This window comes from Gadus chalcogrammus, chromosome 4 (assembly GCF_026213295.1).
Source record: "Gadus chalcogrammus isolate NIFS_2021 chromosome 4, NIFS_Gcha_1.0, whole genome shotgun sequence".
NCBI classification, from domain to species: domain Eukaryota; kingdom Metazoa; phylum Chordata; class Actinopteri; order Gadiformes; family Gadidae; genus Gadus; species Gadus chalcogrammus.
Genome location: NC_079415.1, coordinates 36,143,416 through 36,168,251, shown reverse-complemented (window position 1 = coordinate 36,168,251; position 24,836 = coordinate 36,143,416). Strand labels below are relative to the sequence as shown.

The 24,836-nt window shown below is 47.9% G+C and overlaps 2 protein-coding genes across 2 annotated transcripts in view; both read left to right on the top strand.

The window, feature by feature from the left end:
* Positions 1–7,691, top strand: part of prozb (protein Z, vitamin K-dependent plasma glycoprotein b) — an 11,118-nt gene extending 3,427 nt beyond the window's left edge. The window contains exons 2-8 of the mRNA XM_056588482.1: positions 1,306–1,469; positions 2,618–2,642; positions 2,984–3,139; positions 5,089–5,217; positions 5,928–6,019; positions 6,417–6,537; positions 7,123–7,691. Of these exons, the coding sequence (XP_056444457.1) occupies positions 1,306–1,469; positions 2,618–2,642; positions 2,984–3,139; positions 5,089–5,217; positions 5,928–6,019; positions 6,417–6,537; positions 7,123–7,691 (1,256 nt within the window). The remainder of the gene's footprint in view (positions 1–1,305; positions 1,470–2,617; positions 2,643–2,983; positions 3,140–5,088; positions 5,218–5,927; positions 6,020–6,416; positions 6,538–7,122) is intronic.
* Positions 7,692–12,246: 4,555 nt separating this feature from the next.
* On the top strand, positions 12,247–24,425 carry LOC130381061 (NLR family CARD domain-containing protein 3-like). The gene is made up of 11 exons (XM_056588481.1): positions 12,247–12,523; positions 12,743–12,844; positions 12,916–13,032; positions 14,403–14,472; positions 14,657–14,885; positions 17,072–18,911; positions 19,201–19,448; positions 20,105–20,300; positions 20,476–20,522; positions 22,218–22,722; positions 24,353–24,425. Exons 1-11 carry the CDS (start codon positions 12,441–12,443, stop codon positions 24,423–24,425), a joined length of 3,510 nt encoding a protein of 1,169 aa, XP_056444456.1. The 5' UTR covers positions 12,247–12,440.
* The last annotated feature ends 411 nt before the right edge of the window (positions 24,426–24,836 follow it).

Below are 24,836 nucleotides of genomic sequence, written 5' to 3'. Positions count from 1 at the left end.
ACTGGTCCAGAGACTAGAGCTTAACTGGTCCAGAGACTATAGGGGGTTAACTGGTCCAGAGACTAGAGCTTAACTGGTCCAGAGACTAGAGGGTTAACTGGTCCAGAGACTAGAGGGGGTTAACTGGTCCAGAGACTAGAGCTTAACTGGTCCAGAGACTAAAGGGTTAACTGGTCCAGAGACTAGAGGGGGTTAACTGGTCCAGAGACTAGAGGTTAACTGGTCCAGAGACTAGAGGTTAACTGGTCTAGAGACTAGAGGGTTAACTGGTTAGGGTTAACTGGTCTAGAGACTAGAGGGTTAACTGGTTAGGGTTAACTGGTCTAGAGACTAGAGGTTAACTGGTCTAGAGACGAGAGGGTTAGCTGGTTAGGGTTAACTGGTCCAGAGGCTAGAGGTTAACTGTTCCAGAGACTAGAAGGTTAACTGGTCCAGAGACTAGAGGGTTAACTGTTAGGGTTAACTGGTCTAGAGACTAGAGGGTTAGCTGCATAGGGTTAACTGGTCCAGGGACTAGAGGGTTAACTGGTTAGGGTTAACTGGTCCAGAGACTAGAGGGTTAACTGGTCTAGAGACTAGAGGGTTAACTGCTCAAGAGACTAGAGGGTTAAACTGGTTAGGGTTAACTGGTCCAGAGACTAGAGGGTTAACTGGTCTAGAGACTACAGGGTTAACTGGTTAGGGTTAACTGGTATAGAGACTAGAGGGTTTAACTGGTTAGGTTTAACTGGTCTAGAGACTAGAGGGTTTAATTGGTTAGGGTTAACTGGTCTAGAGACTAGAGGGTTAACTGGTCTAGACACTAGAGGGGTAAACTGGTTAGGGTTAACCAGTCTAGAGAATAGAGGGTTTTATAGAGCAGAAGTTGTGTTCTAACATTTGTTGTGTTGTTGTGTTAGTGTGTTGTGTTGTTGTGTGGTAGCGTGGTTGCGTTGTTTTGCATTCAAGTTGTGCGGGGCTAAAGTCTGTTGTGTTGTTGTGTGGTTGTGTTGTTGTTGTGTTGTGCTGCGGGCCAGTGGGGCAGTGCTAACGTCTGTTGTGTTGTTGTGTTGTTGTTGTGTTGTGGGCAAGTTGTGCGGTGCAAACATCTGTTGTGTGGTTGTGTTGTTGTGTTGTTGTTGTGTTGCGGTCCGGCGGTGCGGCGTTCTAACGTCTGTTGTGTTGTTGTGTTGTTGTTGTGTTGTGTTGCGGTCCAGTTGTGCGCTGTGCGGCCCAGGCCCAGAGTGTGTTCGCCCGGCCCAGGAGAGCTAACATCTGTTGTGTTGTTGTGTTGTTGTGTTGTTGTGTTGTTGTGTTGCGGTCCAGTTGTGCGCCGTGCGGCCCAGGCCCAGAGTGTGTTCGCCCGGCCCAGGAGAGCTAACTCCTTCTTCATCGAGGAGGTCCTGCAGGGCGACCTGGAGAGGGAGTGCTACGAGGAGCGCTGCTCCTACGAGGAGGCGCGCGAGTACTTCGAAGACACGCCCACAGCCGTACGACGCCCCTCTACTGCTAAGGATGCTACTGCTAAGGATGCTACTGCTAAGGATGCTACTGCTAAGGATGCTACTGCTGAGGATACTACTGCTTAGGATGCTACTGCTAAGGATGCTACTGCTAAGGATGCTACTGCTAAGGATGCTACTGCTATGGATGCTACTGCTAAGGATGCTACTGCTAAGGATGCTACTGCTAAGGATGCTACTGCTTAGGATGCTACTGCTTAGGATGCTACTGCTAAGCATGCTACTGCTTAGATTGCTACTGCTAAGGATGCTACTGCTTACTGTGCGTTCACACCAAATGCGTCGGGGCGACAAGATCCCATACAAAGTGAACGCAGAGACACGCATCGGGCGAATTTTTCGCGAGGGAAAACCGGCGACATGTTTTGATTTGTCGCGCGACACTTTGGCCGTGCACAGGCGAGCGCGTTAACGAGGATTTGTGGCGCGACAAATTCGCTTGAGTTGAAAAATGTCAACTTTGACGCAAATTTTGCATGATGACAGCCAATCAGCGTTCAACAGCGTGGCCACTGAGTCACATGTGTAACGTAACAGCCAATCAGCGTTCAACCGGCCAACTCGGTGCAGTTCAGTCCGGGGTGAACCGCAGCATGGAGGAGAAAGTGATTGTTGCCGTTTGCGACTCCCGGAGCTCTATAGACTATGTAATATAATGTAATTGTATACATAATAACACGGCCAAAAGCTCTGTGCGCCTCCGGATGGCCGTAGCGTGGGGAGCTCTCATAGGGATTGGGCTTCTTGGGGTTTGTTAACAGGCGTTGCTATGCTAACGGTGTATTAGGTAGGCCTATCTAATAAATCTCTGTCTAATCAATACTTCATTCACTGGCTTTTCCGTGGTCATTACAATATTATGAATAGACTGCGTCTGCCTCTTCCACATAGGCATGCGATGGTGGAGACAAGTGTCGCGTTTGGTGTGAACACAGTTAGGATGCTACTGCTGAGGCTGCTACTGCTAAGGATGCAACCACTAATGAGGCCAATGGGGCTAATGATGCTACTGCAGTAATGCTACTGCTAAGGATGCTACTGCTAATGATGCTAAGGATGCTAATGCTCATGATTCCTGTATTCCTGTAATCAAAACATCCTGTCTCTTCTTTCAGATCTCATTCTGGACCCGTTACTACGGTACCAATGTCTCTGTCTGTCTGTCTGTCTGTCTGTCTGTCTGTCTGTCTGTCTGTCTGTCTGTCTGTCTGTCTGTGTCTATGTTTGTCTATGCGTCTATGTGTTTGTGTGTCAGTGTGTCTGTCTCTCTCTCTCTCTCTCTCTCTCTCTCTGTCTTAACCCTCCTTCTCTCTCTCTCTCTCTCTCTCTCTCTCTCTCTCTCTCTCTCTCTCTCTCTCTCTCTCTCTCTCTCTCTCTCTCTCCCTCCCTCCCTCCCTCCCGCCCTCTCTCTCTCTCTCTCTCTCCCCCCCCTCCCTCTCTCTTCTCCCTCCCTCTCTCTCTCTCTCTCTCTCTCTCTCCAGACGGTGACCAGTGCCAGCCCAACCCGTGCCTCCAGGGGGGGAACTGTACGGACAGGGTGGGGGGCTTCGTCTGCAGCTGCAGATACCCCCACCACGGCCGGACCTGTGAGGAGAGCCCCCCCCCTCTCGTCACCTCCCCTCAAGTCACTATAGCAGGTATCACCTCCTCAACTCACTATAGCAGGTATCACCTCCTCAACTCACTATAGCAGGTATCACCTCCTCAGGTCACTATAGCAGGTATCACCTCCTCAGGTCACTATAGCAGGTATCACCTCCTCAGGTCACCATAGCAGGTATCACCTCCTCAGGTATCACCTCCTCAGGTCACTATAGCAGGTATCACCTCCTCAGGTATCACCTCCTCAGGTATCACCTCCTCAGGTATCACCTCCTCAGGTCACTATAGCAGGTATCACCTCCTCAGGTATCACCTCCTCAGGTCACTATAGCAGGTATCACCTCCTCAGGTCACTATAGCAGGTATCACCTCCTCAGGTCACTATAGCAGGTATCACCTCCTCAGGTATCACCTCCTCAGGTCACTATAGCAGGTATCACCTCCTCAGGTATCACCTCCTCAGGTATCACCTCCTCAGGTCACTATAGCAGGTATCACCTCCTCAGGTCACTATAGCAGGAATCACCTCCTCAGGTCACTATAGCAGGTATCACCTCCTCAGGTATCACCTCCTCAGGTATCACCTCCTCAGGTCACTATAGCAGGTATCACCTCCTCAGGTCACTATAGCAGGTATCACCTCCTCAGGTCACTATAGCAGGTATCACCTCCTCAGGTCACTATAGCAGGTATCACCTCCTCAGGTCACTATAGCAGGTATCACCTCCTCAGGTCACTATAGCAGGTATCACCTCCTCAGGTATCACCTCCTCAGGTATCACCTCCTCAGGTCACTATAGCAGGTATTACCTCCTCAGGTCACTATAGCAGGTATCACCTCCTCAGGTCACTATAGCAGGTATCACCTCCCCTCAGGTATCACCTCCTCAAGTCACTATAGCAGGTATCACCTCCTCAGGTATCACCTCCTCAGGTATCACCTCCTCGGGTATCACCTCCTCAGGTATCACCTCCTCAGGTCACTATAGCAGGTATCACCTCCTCAGGTATCACCTCCTCAGGTATCACCTCCTCAGGTCACTATAGCAGGTATCACCTCCTCAGGTCACTATAGCAGGTATCACCTCCTCAGGTATCACCTCCTCAGGTATCACCTCCTCAGGTATCACCTCCTCAGGTATCACCTCCTCAGGTCACTATAGCAGGTATCACCTCCTCAGGTCACTATAGCAGGTATCACCTCCTCAGGTATCACCTCCTCAGGTATCACCTCCTCAGGTATCACCTCCTCAGGTCACTATAGCAGGTATCACCTCCTCAGGTCACTATAGCAGGTATCACCTCCTCAGGTATCACCTCCTCAGGTCACTATAGCAGGTATCACCTCCTCAGGTCACTATAGCAGGTATCACCTCCTCAGGTATCACCTCCTCAGGTCACTATAGCAGGTATCACCTCCTCAGGTATCACCTCCTCGGGTATCACCGCCTCAGGTATCACCTCCTCGGGTATCACCTCCTCAGGTATCACCTCCTCAGGTATCACCTCCTCAGGTATCACCTCCTCAGGTCACTATAGCAGGTATCACCTCCTCAGGTCACTATAGCAGGTATCACCTCCTCAGGTCACTATAGCAGGTATCACCTCCTCAGGTATCACCTCCTCGGGTATCACCTCCTCAGGTATCACCTCCTCAGGTATCACCTCCTCAGGTCACTATAGCAGGTATCACCTCCTCAGGTATCACCTCCTCAGGTATCACCTCCTCAGGTCACTATAGCAGGTATCACCTCCTCAGGTCACTATAGCAGGTATCACCTCCTCAGGTATCACCTCCTCAGGTATCACCTCCTCAGGTCACTATAGCAGGTATCACCTCCTCAAGTCACTACGAGTATGTGTGTGTGTCTGTACCTCTGTGTGTGTGTGTGTGTGTGTGTGTGTGTGTGTGTGTGTGTGTGTGTGTGTGTGTGTGTGTGTGTGTGTGTGTGTGTGTGTGTGTGTGTGTGTGTGTGTGTGTCAGAGGTGCGCTGTGCTGTGGACGGTCCTGGTTCCTGTCATCAGTTCTGTAAAGTTTGGAACGATGAGCCGATCTGTTTGTGTACCGAGGGATTCACACTACAGACTGACAGGAAGACCTGTCTGCCCCACGGTGAGTGGAACCGTCTGTCTGACGCACACCTGTCTGTCTGACACACACCTGTCTGTCTGTCTGAAAGATCCACCTGTCTTTCTGACAGTATGATACACCTGTCTGTCTGACAGTATGATACACCTGTCTGTCTGACAGTATGATACACCTGTCTGTCTGACAGCATGGTACTCCTGTCTGGCTGAGAGTACGGTACACCTGTCTACCTGACAGTTTTATACACCTGTCTACCTGACAGTATGATACACCTGTCCGTCTGTCTGAAAGATCCACCTGTCTTTCTGACAGTATGGTACACCTGTCTACCTGACAGTTTTATACACCTGTCTACCTGACAGTATGATACACCTGTCTGTCTGACAGTATGATCCACCTGTCTGTCTGACAGCATGGTACTCCTGTCTGGCTGAGAGTAAGATCCACCTGTCTGACTGACAGTATGATACACCTGTCTGTCTGACGGTTTGATACACCTGTCTGTCTGACAGTATGATACACCTGTCTGTCTGGCAGTATGATACACCCGTCTACCTGACAGTATGATACACCTGTCTGACTGACAGTATGATACACCTGTCTGTCTGACAGCATGGTACTCCTGACTGTCTGACAGCATGGTACTCCTGTCTGGCTGACAGTATGGTACACCTGTCTGTCTGGCAGTATGATACACCTGTCTGTCTGACAGTATGATGCACCTGTCTCACCAGCTGAGTATCCATGTGGACAATGGCTGCCGAGCAATGAGACCCAAACTGCCCAAGCCCCGCCCCCCTGCTCTGATGGACGCTGCCCGTGGCAGGTAGGTCCCTCAGCCAATCACAACCCCCCATCTATTAGCCTAGCCTATCAGAAATTTTGCATATACAGGCGTTATATATTTATATTTAAATTATCTATAATGATATAATATGTATACACGTACAGGCGTTATATATTTATATTAGAATTATCTATAATGATATAATATGTATACACGTACAGGCGTTATATATTTATGTTTATATAAGCATTATCTATAATGGTATATTATACATATACAGGCGTTATATATATATATATATTAGTATTATCTATTAGCTATATTATATCTACATACACAAGCGTTATATATTTATATTAGTACTATCTTGAATGCTATATATATGCTATGTATCTATGCATCATTAGTATTCTAACTATTGTTGTATTGTTTTCAGGTGTCGCTGTTGGACAACGAGGGGGTGGAGCTATGTCAGGGCGTGGTCCTAGGGGGCGTGGCCATCCTGACCTCCGCGAGCTGTTACACAGGAAGAGCCACAAGCCTGCGTGTTCACCAGGGTGAGACCCCCAGTAACATGCATAACACGTTATGATCACAGTACTGATCAATGTTATAACAGTTAGAACATGTTATTATAACAGGCTAAAATGTACAGGAATAACAGGTTATAAAACAGTTTTAACATTATATTGTACAATAATAACATATTATAATACAGTAATAACATGTTATAATATAGTTTTAACATGTAATAATACAGTATTATTATGTTCGGGTTAGGGTTAGTGTGTGGGGGGGGTCACCGTACGATGCAGAATTCACATGTTATAAAAACGTATTTACTTAATTAGTTCTAACAGTACTTCCAAAGTATAATAGCAGTTGCAAGATGTTACAATGAAAGTACATAATGTACAGTAATGTTCATTATGTTATAATTCAGTATTAACATGTTATAGTACAATAATGACATTATACTACAATACTGACATGTTGTAATACAGCATTAACAGGTTATAATAACAGTATTAACAGGTTATAATACAGTAGTAACATGTTATAATACAGTATTAACAGGTTATAATTACAGTATTAACAGGTTATAATTACAGTATTAACAGGTTATAATAACGTGTCCTCAGGGGGGCGGGCGGTCCCCGTCCTCAGCGCCTTCCTGCACCGCGGCTTCCAGGCGGGTCTCCATGACAACGACCTGGTGGTCCTCCACCTGGCCACGCCCCTGCTCTTTGGCCCCTCCCTCTTCCCGCTCTGCTTGCCCACCAAGGACTTCAGTGAGAACGTCCTGATGCATGCTGGGAGCCCCGGCCTGACGTGGCTGGGGTCGGAGGTCGTGACCTACGTGACCCTGGACGCCTGCCGCCGCCTCCTCAACACCTCTCAGCCAATCAGCAACAAGATGTTCTGCATGGCCGCCCCCCCCGCCCGGCCCGGCCCGCAGGACGTGGAGCGGCGCTGGCGGGCGTCGCCGGTGGCGTCGCGCCGGCACGGCACCGCCTTCCTCACCGGGCTGCTGCTGCCCCTCCCCCCCGGGGGGAGGGGCCAGGGGCGGGGCCTGCTCTTCACCAAGCTGTCCCGCTTCCTGCCGTGGATCGGTGCCACGCTGGAGCGCATCCAGAGACTCCAGGACGAGGTGCCGGACGCTGAGCCCCCCCCACGCCGAGCCCCCCACGCTGACCCCCCCCCACGCTGACCACCCACACTGACCCCCCCCACGTTGACCCCCCCACGCTGACCACCCACGCTGACCCCCCCCCACGCTGACCCCCCCAGGCTGACCCCCCCACGTTGACCCCCCCCACGCTGACCCCCCCACACTGACCCCCCCAGGCTGACCCCCCCACACTGAGCCCCCCCATGAGGACATCACATCACATACTAACAATGAGGTCACGGCCCAGCGATGAGGTCACGGCCCAGCGATGAGGTCACGGCCCAGCGATGAGGTCACGGCCCAGCGATGAGGTCACGGCCCAGCAATGAGGTCACGGCCCTCATCAGTTTGTCTGCCTACCTGTTCCCTATTCCTGGTCCGTCCATCTGCCCTCCCGTTGCCGAACCCTGCCTGCCGACTACCCTCTGCCTGTCGATCCTGTCCCCCAATAAAGCCTTGTACTTATCCTGCGCTAGTCGTCTGTCCGTGCACTTGGGTTCTGCTAAACGCCCCCATTACAGCATGTGTTAATGCTTTGTATGTGTGTGTGTGTGTGTGTGTGTGTGTGTGTGTGTGTGTGTGTGTGTGTGTGTGTGTGTGTGTGTGTGTGTGTGTGTGTGTGTGTGTGTGTGTGTGTGTGTTTACCTTGGCCCTTTCTAAATACCTGCCTATATGTAACAAGATGAACCCAACCCAATCCAGCCCAACAAGATGACTCATTGAAGAGAATGAAGGAAGACAACCACCCTGCCTATTATCAAATCACAGCCAGTACAGACATGCCTACCCTGACTCTGAGTGTGCTTCTGTTCATTATGTTCATCAGTCTCTTTATCGATAACATATCTATGTTCCTGTGGGTTCTGCTGTGAAGAGGGAGAACCAGTGATGTGTCTCTACGTGGTGTTTGACCTCAACTGTCTCTTTGTTTTCCTCTGTCTGAGCTTGTAGACATCAGAGCTCTCTGTCCAGCGTTCGTTATTATCACTGATTGAAGTCATGGAACAGCAGCCAATAGGAGGCTAGTGCTAATTGGGAGGGGAACTGGTCCAACTGGTTGGTTCACAGCATCATTTCCTTGTAATGAGTTGGACAGTTTGGTGTGGCTCACTACATTACAGCAGGGAGAAGACTAAGGTACTGTACTCCACTCTGATCTGTGATGGATCATAAATATGCTTAAATTATACGACATATCAATAGGATCAGTACTATTTTTCGTTAAACACGAATTGTGTTACTAAATGTTACGTACATGTTTGAACTGTAGCATACTTAAAATCTCTCACTGTGTCTCTGTCTGGGCTTCAAGACATAATGGCTCTCTTTTTATTTGAACAAAGTCTTAATCACTGTGTAGATCCCTCAAACCTCATGTGTGACAAAGAGTGTGTTAGTGTGGGACGATGAGGGATACCTTACCAATGCAGAGAGGTATTCTACAAAGGTTTCTTTCTACCTTAAGACATTCCCGCATGTTGCTTCACATCGTATCCAGCGTGGGACGCTGAACTCAAGTAACTCTCTGAGAACAACCTGGCACCGGCTTTACCTAAGGTTAAAGGTCTAAGGTTCTAAGCTCTAAGATCTTTACTGTGAGTGCACTTCATTTTTCTTTGTGGTGGTTTCCAACATATTCCTCCTGAATCTGCGTAGCGTGAGACTTTGTGCTGACTGAATGTTCTGTGCTGGGCGAGGTGAACGGTGACAGGTTCACCTTCACTCAACCCTCATGTCCGTACAGTTTGATTGACATCAGACACACCCATGTGCTGACAGCCTTCCCCGCCTCCTTCACAGCCTTTGGCTTCAGTCCAGATTTTCGAAAGGCGTCTGTCCTGCAGTGGTTTGGCTTTTAAAACTAGAGCCAATCAGAATGCAGGACATCCTCTCAACATGTTGGAGGCGGGACAAGGGTTATAAATGCTGGGCAGTCCCGCCTCGAGCAGGACACCTGACACCTGTACTGTGATGTCATGGAACAGCAGCCAATAGGAGGTTAGTCTTATGGCTGGTTCAGACTACACGATTCTCAGATAATCCTCAACGATTCTCAGATATTCCTCCTACACTAACAATATATATTATAAATATAATATAATTTATTTTATTTATTTATTAATTATGAATATAAAACCGCAAATTCGCAATGAAAACGATCTCTGTCCACGCTATCGTTTTCGGAATCGACGTTCCACACTGAAATGATTTTGATAAACAGTTGTTGTCATGGTAACGTGACTCCCGCCACGCCTCTCTGTTTATATTATAGGCGCGCGATCAGCTAAGATAGTTGCAGTTGATCAGCTGGCTAATTATTTTCACTCACAAGCAAAAATATGGCTCAAGCCAAAAGCACAGAGGCAAGTTTTTTTTTTTTACTTTGAAACGCCGCTCCAAGTAGGCCTACGGTTTGAACTGGTGTCTGTACGTTTTTCCCCCATCGCTTAGGCACAGCAAGTACAGCGCTAGCCTTCGGCGTTTGAGTAGCGAATATGTATGAGACAGTATCTCAAGTTGTAACTGAAGTAACATGAGTACATTGCAAAGAGAAATCATTATTTCCATTTCACCTATCATTTGTCATGGCAACCGAACGTCATGGTTTCTGAAAGCCTCCGTCTACCCTGACCACACTACGACGTGAACCCAGCGTTTTCACATTTATCCACCTCAGCGATCATATTTGAAAAGCATCATTTTCAGTGTCGGAATTCGCCGCTTTAATGTGGACGGAAGGGCTAAACGGATAAATATTTATGCTTTTGTAGATTTACCCTGTTTAGTGTGGACAGGGCCTTACTTTGTATTGTTCACGATACATGTGATACATGGAGCTCACGGGCTAGAGCCTGTGAGCTCCAGCTGTTTGCGGGATTCCCTCAACCTCAACAAAGGATACGTCATGCGATTCCCCCAAATTTGTGGCATGCCAAACATTTCGTTGGGGGGTTTTCGAACGTCGCAGACGAAAAAAATCGCGAAATCGTGTAGTCTGAACCAGCCATTAGAAGAGGGTAAATCGGGAGGGCAACTGGTCCAACTGGTTGGACATCATTTCCTTGTTAACGAGTTGGACGGTTTGGTGTGGCTCACCTCATTACAGCAGGGAGAAGACTAAGGTACTGTACTCGGCTCTGATCCGTGATTCACCATAAATATGTATAACTTTTATCATATTAATAGGTTGATGGTTCGTTTTCTGGAAAAACAAATGGTTTAAAACGTTATTAAATATATGGTTGCATTGCTATTTGTCAAAGAGACTGCCAGAGAATTCAGCTACAGGTCATTAGGAAGAAGGTAGGGGTTAGACAGTACAGAGACAGGTCATTAAGGAGCAGGTAGGGGTTAGACAGTACAGAGACAGGTCATTAAGGAGCAGGTAGGGGTTAGACAGTACAGAGACAGGTCATTAAGGAGGGAGTAGGGATTAGACAGTACAGAGACAGGTCATTAAGGAGCAGGTAGGGGTTAAAAGTACAGAGACAGGTCGTTAAGGAGCAGGTAGGGGTTAGACAGTACAGAGACAGGTCATTAAGGAGGGGGTAGGGGTTAGACAGTACAGAGACAGGTCATTAAGGAGCAGGTAGGGGTTAGACAGTACAGAGACAGGTCACTAAGGAGCAGGTAGGGGTTAGACAGTACAGAGACAGGTCATTAAGGAGGGGGTAGGGGTAGACAGTACAGAGACAGGTCATTAAGGAGCAGGTAGGGGTTAGACAGTACAGAGACAGGTCATTAAGGAGCAGGTAGGGGTTAGACAGTACAGAGACAGGTCATTAAGGAGCAGGTAGGGGTTAGACAGTACAGAGACAGGTCATTAAGGAGCAGGTAGGTGTTAGACAGTACATAGACAGGTTATTAAGGATCAGGTAGGTGTTAGACAGTACATAGACAGGTCATTAAGGAGCAGGTAGGGGTTAGACAGTACAGACAGGTCATTAAAGAGCAGGTAGGGGTTAGACAGTACAGAGACAGGTCATTAAGGATCAGGTAGGTGTTAGGCAGTACAGAGACAGGTCATTAAGGAGCAGGTAGGGGTTAGACAGTACAGAGACAGGTCATTAAGGAGCAGGTAGGGGTTAGACAGTACAGAGACAGGTCATTAAGGAGCAGGTAGGGGTTAGACAGTACAGAGACAGGTCATTAAGGAGCAGGTAGGGGTTAGACAGTACAGAGACAGGTCATTAAGGAGCAGGTAGGTGTTAGACAGTACAGAGACAGGTCATTAAGGAGCAGGTAGGGGTTAGACAGTACAGAGACAGGTCATTAAGGAGCAGGTAGGGGTTAGACAGTACAGAGACAGGTCATTAAGGAGCAGGTAGGGGTTAGACAGTACAGAGACAGGTCATTAAGGAGCAGGTAGGGGTTAGACAGTACAGAGACATGTCATTAAGGGTTATTTGGTGAGTTTTCGGTGTGGTAACTATGAGGCAAAAGGAGGGGAATTGCTTATACACACGTGGAGAGACGCTTAGCAGGGCATCCGAGGTTACCCTGACTCTAGAGAATCTGTCTCTCCTGGGTCCTGCTCTGTGTAGATATGGACTAGGCGTGGCCTATATGACGTGGACTTCCTCATCACGAGGTTCAGTTCTGTAGCTTCCTCATGCTAAGGTTGACTTCCTCATCTCATCAGTCTGTTGCAGCCCTTCATCCTGCACCTTCAAAACCGTTCACCTGATAACTTGTTTAATGAACACTTAAACCTCAGCTTCTTCCCTTACATTTATACTTTCATAGCTTTATAGCGTATGGGACGGATCGTATTTTCTCCAGTCTACTATGGATGGGGAGAGAGAGAAGAGGGGTCCTACCTCTAAGACAACTCTGTCTGGGGAACATGGCCGCCGGAGCAAAGCTAAGAGGTAAGAAGAGGATCTCTCTCTCTCTGTGACTGTTGTCCATCTCAGAGCTCAGCAGTGATACATCATGCCTCCATCATTAGTCTGAGTAACAGCTGTTTGTGTGTGTGTGTGTGTGTGTGTGTGTGTGTGTGTGTGTGTGTGTGTGTGTGTGTGTGTGTGTGTGTGTGTGTGTGTGTGTGTGTGTGTGTGTGTGTGTGTGTGTGTGTGTGTCTGTTGAAGCCCAGAGCAGCAGCAGAGAGCATACTCCCCTGGAACCAGACGTGTCTCCATGAAGAGCATACGTAACCTGTTCAGAAAAAAGAAGCAAATTAATGAACAAGGGTAAGAAATAATCAGATATTATAGAAACACAGTGTCTATCCTACATCCATAAACCCTTGTTTTTCTTGAAGAATCCAGCAGGAGAGAGCAGACTCCCCTGGACCCAGCTGTGTCTCCATGAAGAGTGACCGGTCTATGGATCAACCTCATAGCTTTAAAGATGGAAATCAGCAACCTTCTAAGGAAAGGTGAGGATTCAATCAATGTATCAGGGCTGTTCAACTTGCGGCTCGCGGATCATCTTGATCCGGCCCGCCGATCGTTAATCAGAACATATCAATCAGGAGGAAGCAGTTTCTGAGCAAGATTGAGAGCTAGTTTCATTTCCTCCAATAGGAAACCCTTCTGTCCAGTTAGCCCCGCCCCCAGGACCCGCCCTCTCTGTGCGTAGGCCAACGTCTGCCTCTGCTGGAGCAAAGCGTTTAGACAGCTAATAAATAGGTTGTTCACGTTGGGAAAGCGAAAGTTAGACAATGAACCGCGACATTTAAATTTACATGTGCAAAAATGGCAACATACTCTTTAATTTGTAGGGACCCGTAGGGTAAATTGGGGTACTAGCTCGAGCAGGCAATTTACCTCTGGCAGAGTAAACATGCGGACCATGCTGGGAAAAAGGCGTGCATAAGACGGGCATATTTGGCAGTGTAACAACGCCTTCAGGCGCACCACATCACGCATCGGCCCAGCACCAGTGGATCTCACCGATGTCTCAGACTAAGCAGCAAAAAAAACGTGTGAGAATCTATTTGGTATTCAGTTCATTGCACCTGCCAACAGACTAGACTGAGTGGAGCGGTCGACCGCTCCAAGAAGGCGGCCAAAAGGCTCGGCAGCGCCAGTAGTAGCGGTCGATGTCTTTGCAATGTCTGCATGTCTATAACGGTCCTGAATCAGAGAGCAGAACCGCTCTGAACGACCACCAGAGGGGGCTATAACGGTCCTGAATCAGAGAGCAGAACCTCTCTGAACGACCACCAGAGGGGGCTATAACGGTCCTGAACCAGAGAGCAGAACCTCTCTGAACGACTACCAGAGGGGGCTACAACGGTCCTGAACCAGAGAGCAGAACCTCTCTGAACGACCACCAGAGGGGGCTATAACGGTCCTGAACCAGAGGGCGGAACCTCTCTGAACGATCACCAGAGGGGGCTATAACGGTCCTGAACCAGAGAGCAGAACCTCTCTGAACGACCACCAGAGGGGGCTATAACGGTCCTGAACCAGAGAGCAGAACCTCTCTGAACGACCACCAGAGGGGGCTATAACGGTCCTGAACCAGAGAGCAGAACCTCTCTGAACGACCACCAGAGGGGGCTATAACGGTCCTGAACCAGAGGGCGGTACCACAGCCTCCCTCCGCGTCGCGTGGCCTCTTGGTCCCGATGAGAAACCATTCACAGAGCGATGATGAGCTGGAGAAGAACAGTCCGTCCTAACAGCACCAATCTCAATTCACGTGTGTTTGTGTGTGCGTGTGCGTGTGCGTGTGCGTGTGTGTGTGCATGTGTGTGTGTATATGCGTATGTTTGTGTGTGCGTGTTTGTGTTCTCCACAGGCAACACCAGGAGTGGTCAGAGGTTACCATTGCTCAGTCTGTACAGCAGCATCAAACAGAGCTGATCAAGGTGTGTAAATGTCCACCAAGACGTTTGACTTCAGCTCTACATGAACATCAGAAAGCATCTCTTGTGGAGCTCATAGTCTCCAGGCTTCCCTCTTTAGACCAGCTGACGTGAATCCAGGACAGATGCTTCTGATGTCCTCAGTGAGTTCAGAGTAAAGTTCTCCTTGATGTTTGTTCTGTTCCAGAGGGCTGAGGAGAACGCACATGCTTTCCTAGACAAGGAGCTGAAGAAGCTCTGGAGGGATCTCTTCTCAGATTACCCACAATGCTCAGAGAGTCAGAGGGAGGAGGAGGAGGAGGTGGATGATAAGAAGGAGGAGCAGAGGAGGCGCGCCATAGAGGGAGTTGTAAACATCACAATGCTCTGCCTGATGGAGATGAACAAGAAGGGACTGGCCGACAAACTGTTGAGAGGTAAGAGACTCTTATCTTGAAAACAGAGAAGAAATACACATTTTGAATAACAGTAGGGGATTATTTTTTATTCTTTTCAGACTAAATTACCAAATGTGACACTTATACATTTCAAACTTCAATGTGGAGACAATCTTTCCTCTTTGGGAATAAATGGTTTGATCCAGATATGTAGGGTTATTATTAGGGCTGTCAAAATTGCTCAAAAATGACATTCGAATGTTCGTTTGGAAAAAAATCACGAATTCGAACTATTCGAATATCTGGTTGCCTATTTTACGCAGTTGCCGTCAATATGTCAATAATGCGACAAAACCATGGTTCAAATTAGTGGGATATACATATATCCTATATATAGGGCGGCGGCTTCCTGCTGGGCATTTCCTTACTTTAAAACGAGGGACATCGCGAACAGACGGAGGCTCATTCACAAAGCAGTTAGGCGCTTGTACCGCGGGAGTGTTTTTTCACATTCGAATATTATGAGGGACATCGCGAACAGACAGAGGCTCACTCACAAAGCAGATAGGCGCTTGTGTAACCGAGCGTTGGCACTTAGATATTTATATGACAAGAATGACACAAGCGTGGAAGGGAAAATAGTCTCGTTTACTTAGTACCTATCAGAAGTCACCCAGTCACAGCGTGAGAGCTGGAATACCTATATCCAAGTACGGAAACCCCGAGGGGATAAAATACATTCGCTCTTCACAATACTAGTCTGTTACACTTGTACCGCGGGAGTGTTTTTTCACATTCGAATATTATGAGGGACATCGCGAACAGACAGAGGCTCATTCACAAAGCAGATAGAGGCGCTTGTACCGCGGGAGTGTTTTTTCACATTCGAATATTAATTTTCACGTTCGAATTCGCGTTTTTGGATGCATTTCGAACGAATATTCGAACTTCGAATATTCGTTGACAGCCCTAGTTATTATGTGGGTCTCAGGTTAAAGAATGTTAAGCATCATTACAGCACCAAATCCCCCGACCACTTCACCCCCGTTCTCGTCCAACTAAATTGGCTCCCTGTCCAACACCGGATTGACCTTAAAACCCTTCTGCTCACCGACAAAGCCCTCCACAACGTGGCCCCCACTTATCTCCCCGACCTCCTCCAGGAGGACAGGCCCTGCCGCTCCCTTCGTCATCCTCAGCTGGTCTTCACCGTCCCCACCTCCCGCCTCAGCACCCTGGGTTCTAGGGCTCTCAGCACCGTGGGTGCTAGGGCTCTCAGCACCGTGGGTGCTAGGGCTCTCAGCACCCTGGGTGCTAGGGCTCTCAGCACCCTGGGTGCTAGGGCTCTCAGCACCGTGGGTGCTAGGGCTCTCAGCACCCTGGGTGCTAGGGCTCTCAGCACCCTGGGTGCTAGGGCTCTCAGCACCGTGGGTGCTAGGGCTCTCAGCACCGTGGGTGCTAGGGCTCTGAGCTGCACTGCTCAAAGGCTTTGGAGACACCCTGACAACATTCAAATCTCTCCTCAAAACCCAGTTTTTCGAGGACCCCCTATGGACCCCCTACCGTGGGTTCCCCTCGTATCCCCATTGTGCTGCTGTTCTTACCCCCTCCTACCTGGGTCTCCTCACTGTTCTTACCCCCTCCTACCTGGGTCTCCTCACTGCTGTTCTTACCCCCTCCTACCTGGGTCTCCTCACTGTTCTTACCCCCTTCTACCTGGGTCTCTTCACTGTTCTTACCCCCTCCTACCTGGGTCTCCTCACTGTTCTTACCCCCTCCTACTTGGGTCTTATGTCTTGTTGTTTTTATGTCTTATGTTGTTTTATGAACTGTAAGGTGACCTTGGGTGTCATGAAATGCACCTTGAAATGAAATGATATTCAATGTAATTATTATTATCCTTTTCATGATTAAAAATAAACTGCATATCAACAGCAGAATAAGTCAGTGGAGATGCAACACTGTCTTGTAATATCAGCATGTCAATTTACACCTATTCACTATCATTATTACTATCATTAGACCAATCATATTGCTGTTGAAAAACGAAATAGTCCTGAACATTTTGAATCTATAATATGGTGTCTTTGTCACGACCAGCTTCTCTGACCACAAGTTATGAAGCCATTTAATATCATGAAGTTGATAATTTAACAGGGAAATATTGACATGTTCCCACTGTCACCATCCACTAACTGATGTCTTCTGTTGTTTTTCTCATTCAGGATCTGCTGCTGTCAAGTGCCAACATAAAATCAAGTCTCAATTGAAGAAGAAGCTCTGGTGTGTGTTTCAGGGAATCGCTGAACCTGGACATTCAACACCTCTGAATGAGTTCTTCACAGAGATCTTCATCACAGAGAGAGGCAGTGGAGAGGTCAACAAGGAACATGAGGTCAGACTGATTGAAACAGCTTCCAGGAAACCAGTCAAGGAGGAAACACCAATCAAATGTAGAGACATCTTTAAACCCTTACCTGGACAAGATAAACCAATCAGGACAATTTTGACAACTGGAGTGGCCGGCATAGGTAAAACCATCTTGACACACAAGTTCACTCTGGACTGGGCTGAAGGCAAAGCCAACCACGACATACACTTCACATTTCTCTTCAATTTCAGGGAGCTGAATTTACTAAAAGGGACAGAGTTTAGCTTGGTGGAACTTATTCATCACTTCTTTATTGAGACCAAAGAAGCAGAAATCTGCAGATTCGACCGGTTCCAAGTTGTCTTCATCTTGGATGGTCTGGATGAGTGTCGATTTCCTCTGAACTTCCAGAACAACCCGACCTGGACTGATGTCACAGAGTCCACCACGGTCGACGTGCTGCTGACAAACCTCATCAGGGGCAACTTGCTTCCTTCCGCTCGCATTTGGATAACAACACGCCCTGCGGCAGCCAATCAGATCCCTGCTAAGTGTGTTGACATGGTGACAGAGGTGAGGGGGTTCACTGACCCACAGAAGGAGGAGTACTTTAAGAAGAGATTCAAAGACGAGACGCTGGCCAACACAATCATCTCCCATGTCAAGAAATCACGAAGCCTCCACATCATGTGTCACATCCCAGTCTTCTGCTGGATCACTGCTACAGTTCTGGAGGACTTCTTCAAAACATCCCAGATAGGAGAAGAGACGCCAAAGACTGTGACTCAGATGTACAGCCACTTCCTGAGGGTTCAGTCCATACAGGGGGACAGGAAGTATCGTTGGATAGCTGAAACAGATCCACACTGGAGTTCACAGAGCAGGCACATCATTGTTTTACTGGGAAAACTGGCTTTTAACCAGCTGGAGAGTGGCAACCTGATCTTCTACGAGGAAGACCTGGCAGAGTGTAAACATTTTTTCAACGAAGCCTCAGTGTACTCAGGACTGTGCACCCAGATCTTTAAAGCAGAGTGTGGGCTGTATAGAGGTGAAAAGGTGTTCTGCTTTGTCCATCTGAGCATCCAGGAGTTTCTGGCTGCCCTATATGTCTTCTGGTCCTTCATCCACGAAGGGGTCAATCTGCTCACAGAAGAACGGCCAACCTCCAGGAAAGGTAACCTCCTCCTCCTCTACCAGAGTGCTGTGGACAAGGCCTTACAGAGTGAGAACGGACACCTGGACTTGTTCCTCCGCTTCCTCCTTGGCCTCTCTCTGGAGACCAATCAGATTGTCCTACGAGATCTCCTGGGACACACACAAAGTAGATCACTGATCACTAAGATTAAACAAGGTCTGCAGGGACAGACAAGATGTAGCTCACAGACCAACAAGGAAACCGCGTCTTACATCAAGGAGAAGATAGATGGAGATTTATCTCCAGAAAGAAGCATCAATCTGTTCCACTGTCTGAATGAGCTGAACGACCATTCTCTAGTGGAGGAGATCCAACAGTCCCTGACATCAGGAAGACTCTCCAGAGTATGTCTCTCTCCTGCTCAGTGGTCAGCTCTGGTCTTCATTCTACTGTCATCAGAAGAGGAGCTGGACGTGTTTGACCTGAAGAAATACTCTGCTTCAGAGGAGGGTCTTCTGAGGCTGCTGCCAGTGGTCAAAGCCTCCAAAACATCTCTGTAGGTTCACTCATAACATGTATTACAATACACAATGTTATTATATTATGCACTCAGATATTTGTTACATTATCGACTGGGGTTTCCACACTATTGCTATGGGTTTAAATACAACTAGAGGTTGAGCGAACGCAACACGCGCGCCAAAACTGTAGTATATATAATAGATGAATATAAAGGTTATAAAAGTTATAACAACTTCACCAAGGTGAAAAGTCAAAATCAAAATTAAAAGATCTACATTACTTTAATCACACTTCCTTACATGTTGTGTTTATTGTGTGTGTAGCCTGGATGGCTGTCATCTGTCAGAGAGATGCTGTGAAGTTCTGGCCTCAGTTCTCAGCTCCAGCTCTAGTCTGAGAGAGCTAGACCTAAGTACCAATGATCTGCAGGATTCAGGAGTGAAGCTGCTCTCTGCTGGACTGGGGAGTCCACACTGTACACTGGAAACTCTCAGGTCAGTTGTCAGCCTCTTCTTCAAACTGGTTATTTTAGCTTCCAGTAAGTGCTGCTCCTGCCTGATGCATTTCTGTTGCTCTTTTCCCTGCTGACAAAAACACTCCCTGGTTCTACACAATGTTAGAACCTGTGAAGAAACGGTCTTAGCGTACCAAACACAGCGCACTTCTCCTTCCATTAGAATTAGGGCATTTAGCAGACGGTTTCATCCAAAGCGACATCTGTTAATAGACACATTGACACACCGACGGCAGAGTCAACCATGCAAGGCGACAGCTCGTCAGGAGCAGTTGGGGTTAAGTGTCTCGCTCAGGGACACATCAACACTCAGCTAGGAGGAGCTGGAATGACACTCCTGACTCTAATTGAACAATATATCATTGAGTTGTAGTTATTGAGAAAGGAGCATTTCTTTAAGATCCTGTCACATCCAAGTGAAGGAAGTTCTGCTGTCTGTGATGATGTCATCTCCCCACTTCCTCTTCCTGTTTTTCAGAATTTCAAGGTGGCACAGCTTTGTCTCAATAAAGTATCACTAAAGCTTTTACTTGTCCTCCAAATGGAATGAATACACTTTATAAATGTGGTTTCTTTAGTATGAACTGCTCTCAAGCAGATACAATAAATGGTTGTGTGTGTGTGTGTGTGTGTGTGTGTGTGTGTGTGTGTGTGTGTGTGTGTGTGTGTGTGTGTGTGTGTGTGTGTGTGTGTGTGTGTGTGTGTGTGTGTGTGTGTGTGTGTGTGTGTGTGTGGCTTGTCTGGCTGCCTGGTCACACAGGAAGGCTGTGCTTCTCTGGCCTCAGCTCTGAGCTCCAACCCCTCCCATCTGAGAGAGCTGGACCTGAGCTACAATCACCCAGGAGACTCTGGAGCTGCGCTGCTCTCTGCTGGACTGGAGGATCCACGCTGGAGACTGGACACTCTCAGGTATGGAGAGGACAGCTCACCACTCAGGGACAAAGTCTCCTTCATGATTCAAGCCGCTGCTAGATGAAGTGGTTTGAAGAGGCAGCTGTAACTCATGTTGTGTAGAACGTGATGAGACAGCAGATGATGAAGGTGAATGTTTCAACATGCTGCTCTCACTTTGTTTCCCCCCCAGTGTGGAGCACGGTGGAGTGTGGAGGCTGAAACCAGCTCTAAAGAAGTGTAAGTGTCTGTTTGACTCATCACAAAACACACTCACTATTGAGATGGAAAGTCCATCCACACAGCAGGAGGTGACGTCCGTCATTCACATGTGGACTTGTGTATACGTTTGCGTAGCTATGTTTCCCTGTGTTGATGTATGTCTAGTATGTTTGTTATAGGTGTGTGTACGTATGTGTACATGTCTATATATAGTATGTATGAACCAGTTCTATGGTACCAACAGTTAGTTTCCAGCCTTTATGTGAGCTCAGCTGGTTCAGTCTGTTGTTTACACAGGTGGATTACAATGGAACTTTTCAAAGTCTAATATCTTGACAAGTATGTTGACCATATCTTAAATATTCCATAGGAGCAATGACCTCATCATGCTGAACGTTTTGATATAAGTGTATGTCGTGCAAATATTACGGTAGTAGATTCGGTTCATACATTTTTCGGCTAGGCTTCAATGTTTGAATGGGACAGTCACTCACACACACATGGGATTTACATTTAAGTAAATCTTCAAATCTTCAATGATCTTATAACCAATGTTCATAAATATTTCTAAAGGCGATGATGATGGCGATGATGCAACCCATTCTCACGGAAATACGTGACACTGTCACGTCATTTAATCTATCCATTCGTGATCTAGAACACGTAATTAAAAAATTGTCATGCCCAAAGCACAAAAACAATATGACGGCTTTTGGCCACCCGTTTCTACTTTCACCATTGATTCTGACAAATTGTGACAATTCACGGATATATTTAATGCAGGTGCACTGCTCTTTAGGCAAACCACAACTGAAAAAAAAGGTAGCTGCTTCATCTCATCTTTTTTGAGTTTGAAATTTGTGCTTTTGGCACGAAAAAAATTATATTACATGTCCCAGATCACGAATGAATAGATTAAATGACGTGACGTGACAGTGTCACGTATTACCGTGAGACTGGGTTGGATGATGATGAAGAATGGTTCAGCAACTCATCATGTCCTGGTCCCGGTCCGGGTCCTGGTCCGGGTCCTGGTCCTGGTCCAGGTCCCGATCTGGTCCTGGACCGGGTCCTGGTCCCGGCTCTTTTTACAGTCCGGGTCTGGGTCCTGGTCCCTGTCCAGATCCGGTTGGTCCTGGTCCCGACTCTAGTCCTGGTCCCGGTCCTGGCCCCGGTCCGGGTCTTGGTCCTGGTCTCAGTCCTGGTCCTGTTCCTGGTCCCGGTCCCGGTCCCGGTCCTGGCCCCGGTCCGGGTCTTGGTCCTGGTCTTGGTCCTGGTCCTGTTCCTGGTCCCGGTCCTGGCCCCGGTCCGGGTCTTGGTCCTGGTCCTGTTCCTGGTCCCGGTCCCGGTCCCGGTCCTGGTCCTGGTCCTGGTCCTGGTCCTGGTCCCGGCTCAAGTCCTGGTCCCGGTCCTGGCCCCGGTCCGGGTCTTGGTCCTGGTCCTTTTCCTGGTCCCGGTCCCGGTCCCGGTCCCGGTCCCGGTCCTGGTCCCGGCTCAAGTCCAGGTCCTAGTCCCGGACCTGGTCCCGGTCCAGGTCTTGGTCCTGGTCCCGGACTATAATGAAACTTAATGTAACAATAGCGTAACTATAACATCACATGACCCCCCGCCCCCACACGTTTTGCTCAGGAGAACAGTACTAGTGATGATGATGATGATGATGATGATGATGAAGAGCGGTTCAGCAGCTCATCATGTCTGGTTCTCCCTCAGATGCCTGTGACCTCACACTGGACCCCAACACGGCCCACAGAGACCTCTCTCTGTCTGAGGACAACAGGAAGGTGACGCGGGTTGGAGAGGACCAGTCGTATCCGGATCACCCAGACAGATTTGACCTCCAGCTCCAGGTGTTGTGTAGAGAGGCTCTGACTGGCCGCTGTTACTGGGAGGTAGAGTGGGAAGGAGGGGTTTATATAGGAGTGACATACAGAGGAATCACAAGGAGAGGAGGGGGTGATGACAGCAGGCTTGGAGAGAACAACAAGTCCTGGTGTCTTGTTTGTTATGATGGTCGTTACTATGCCCGGTACAACAGTAGTAGAACAGCCCTCCCTCTCCGACCCGCTGACTCCACCAGAGTAGGAGTGTATCTGGACCGGCCTGCTGGCTCTCTGTCCTTCTACAGAGTGTCCCCAGGTGGAGGAGGGTCCTCAGACACACTGACACACCTCCACACCTTCTGGTCCTCCTTCACCCAGGAGGACCTCCTCCCGGGGGTCTGGGTGGGGGTAGGGGGGCGGGGATCAGCGTCTCTGTGTCGGTGGTAGAAAAAATAAAACACACAGACGGGCGAGCACCCACACACACACACACACTCTTCCCGCACGCACACCCGCACCCGCACACACACACACACACGCACACACACACACACACACACACACACACTGCCTTACCGTTAGAGGATGAGTGGCTTTTGATGAAGAGGCTTTGGTGGCCTGAGAGGACTGATGACTCAGTGTCTCTGTGGCAGTTATAGTCTCTCGCTCCTTTTTCTCTCTCTATCCGTCTCGCTCTCTTTCACTCTCTCTTTCCCGCTATCTGTCTCTATTTGTTTCTCTCTATCTATCTCTACCCCCCCCTCTCCCTCTACCCCCCCTCCCCCTCCCCCGTCTGCCTCTCCCCGTCTGCCTCCCTCCTCCCCCCCGTCTCTCTCTCTCTCTCCCCCCCGTCTCCATCCTCCCCCTGTCTCCCCCCCCCTCTCTCTCTCTCTCTCTCTCTCTCTCTCTCTCTCTCTCTCTCTCTCTCTCCCTCTCTCTGTCTCTCTCTCTCTCTCTCTCTCTCTCTCTCTCTCTCTCTCTCTCTCTAAGAGCCAATTTTAGTTTATTTTCAATTTGTAAAGGTGTTATTTTTATTGCTATATCTATATGTAAGGAAACGTTTTGAATAATATTTAATATGTTTAGTTTTGCATTTAGTCAGTTCGCGTTGTCTATTATTGTTTTACGACAGATTAATGCCGTAACTTGTGGTTGTGCGCATGACTGTTAATTAAACAACGTTGGTTATTAGATTGGAGAAGTTTGTAGGTGTGGATCGAAATAAGTTTTTGACCGTCGTCGTCATGTTCCATGTAAAAGCAAAAAGGATCATAACTTTGAGCATCTATTCGGTATTGGACCGGAGAACCTGTAAATTTGGATTACCTGATGTTTTTGTTTTTTGGATAAATAAACCCGTACAAGTTATCCTGCCTCCTCGTGAGTTATATATATTTTTTGCAATAAGATTGGATATGACACACGCGTGAATAACAACAAGCTAAAAGCTATATGGCCTTTAAAGTTAGTCGGCCATAACACTCTCTCTCTTTTTTTATGGGGCTTCTGTTGATCATGAAAAACCATGAACCAGTTTGGATTGTAGGACTATAATATAATTTTTTTTTCATAATCCTAGCAAGGAACCTGATTTAAAACAGTTTTTACATCTTATTTATAATAACCAAGAGGTCTGTGGGATAATGTTGCATTTAGTAAATAACTCTAAACTGAATCTAGATTCCTTGTGTTCTGTTGGGAAGCAAACGGCCGCAGAAAATGTTCAGTTATTAAAGATATGTGCACATCTGTTGAGGATTTGTAATGTCTGCTGCTTCTATTGTTTTAGTCCTCGTGTTTATCATGTAAGGGACTCTCTTTCTGTTGTATTTGTTAATGAAGCATAATTGTAATAAACAACTCATTGGATCTGAGTCTGACTGAAGGTTCTCGTGTGTTCAGCTGTCGATAATTCTCGTTTTATTAGTAAATAATGCTTGCATAACTGCCTTAAGAATAATAATATATTAATGAGAAATTACCAATAAAACGACAAATGGTTTTCCGACATGGTTTCCCTCTCAGCCACCAGGGGGTGCTGCAGCCCCTCAGCCCCTTACTTCCAGCGCCCATGTGGATCTGTGTTAACTGTCTGTAGCGTTGGATAAACGCGTCTGATAGAAGACTAAAAAGTAAGATGTGAGGTCGTTTATCAAAGCCACGCTTCAGTCCTGTTATTGCATGTGGAGCCACTAGGGGGCGGTGAATCCACCTCGGTGGGGTTCACCTTCTGACCAACAGGATTAGGGTGAGGAGTCGCAGGTGTGTGTGTGTGTGTGTGTGTGTGTGTGTGTGTGTGTGTGTGTGTGTGTGTGTGTGTGTGTGTGTGTGTGTGTGTGTGTGTGTGTGTGTGTGTGTGTGTGTGTGTGTGTGTGTGTGTGTGTGTGTGTGTGTGTGTGTGTGTGTGTGTGTGTTTAGTTTGGCACCTTTCTGAATAGCTGCCTGTAAAGTGTGCAGCAAGATGAGGAAGCAAGAAACACGAAAAGAATCCAACCCAACAAGATGACTC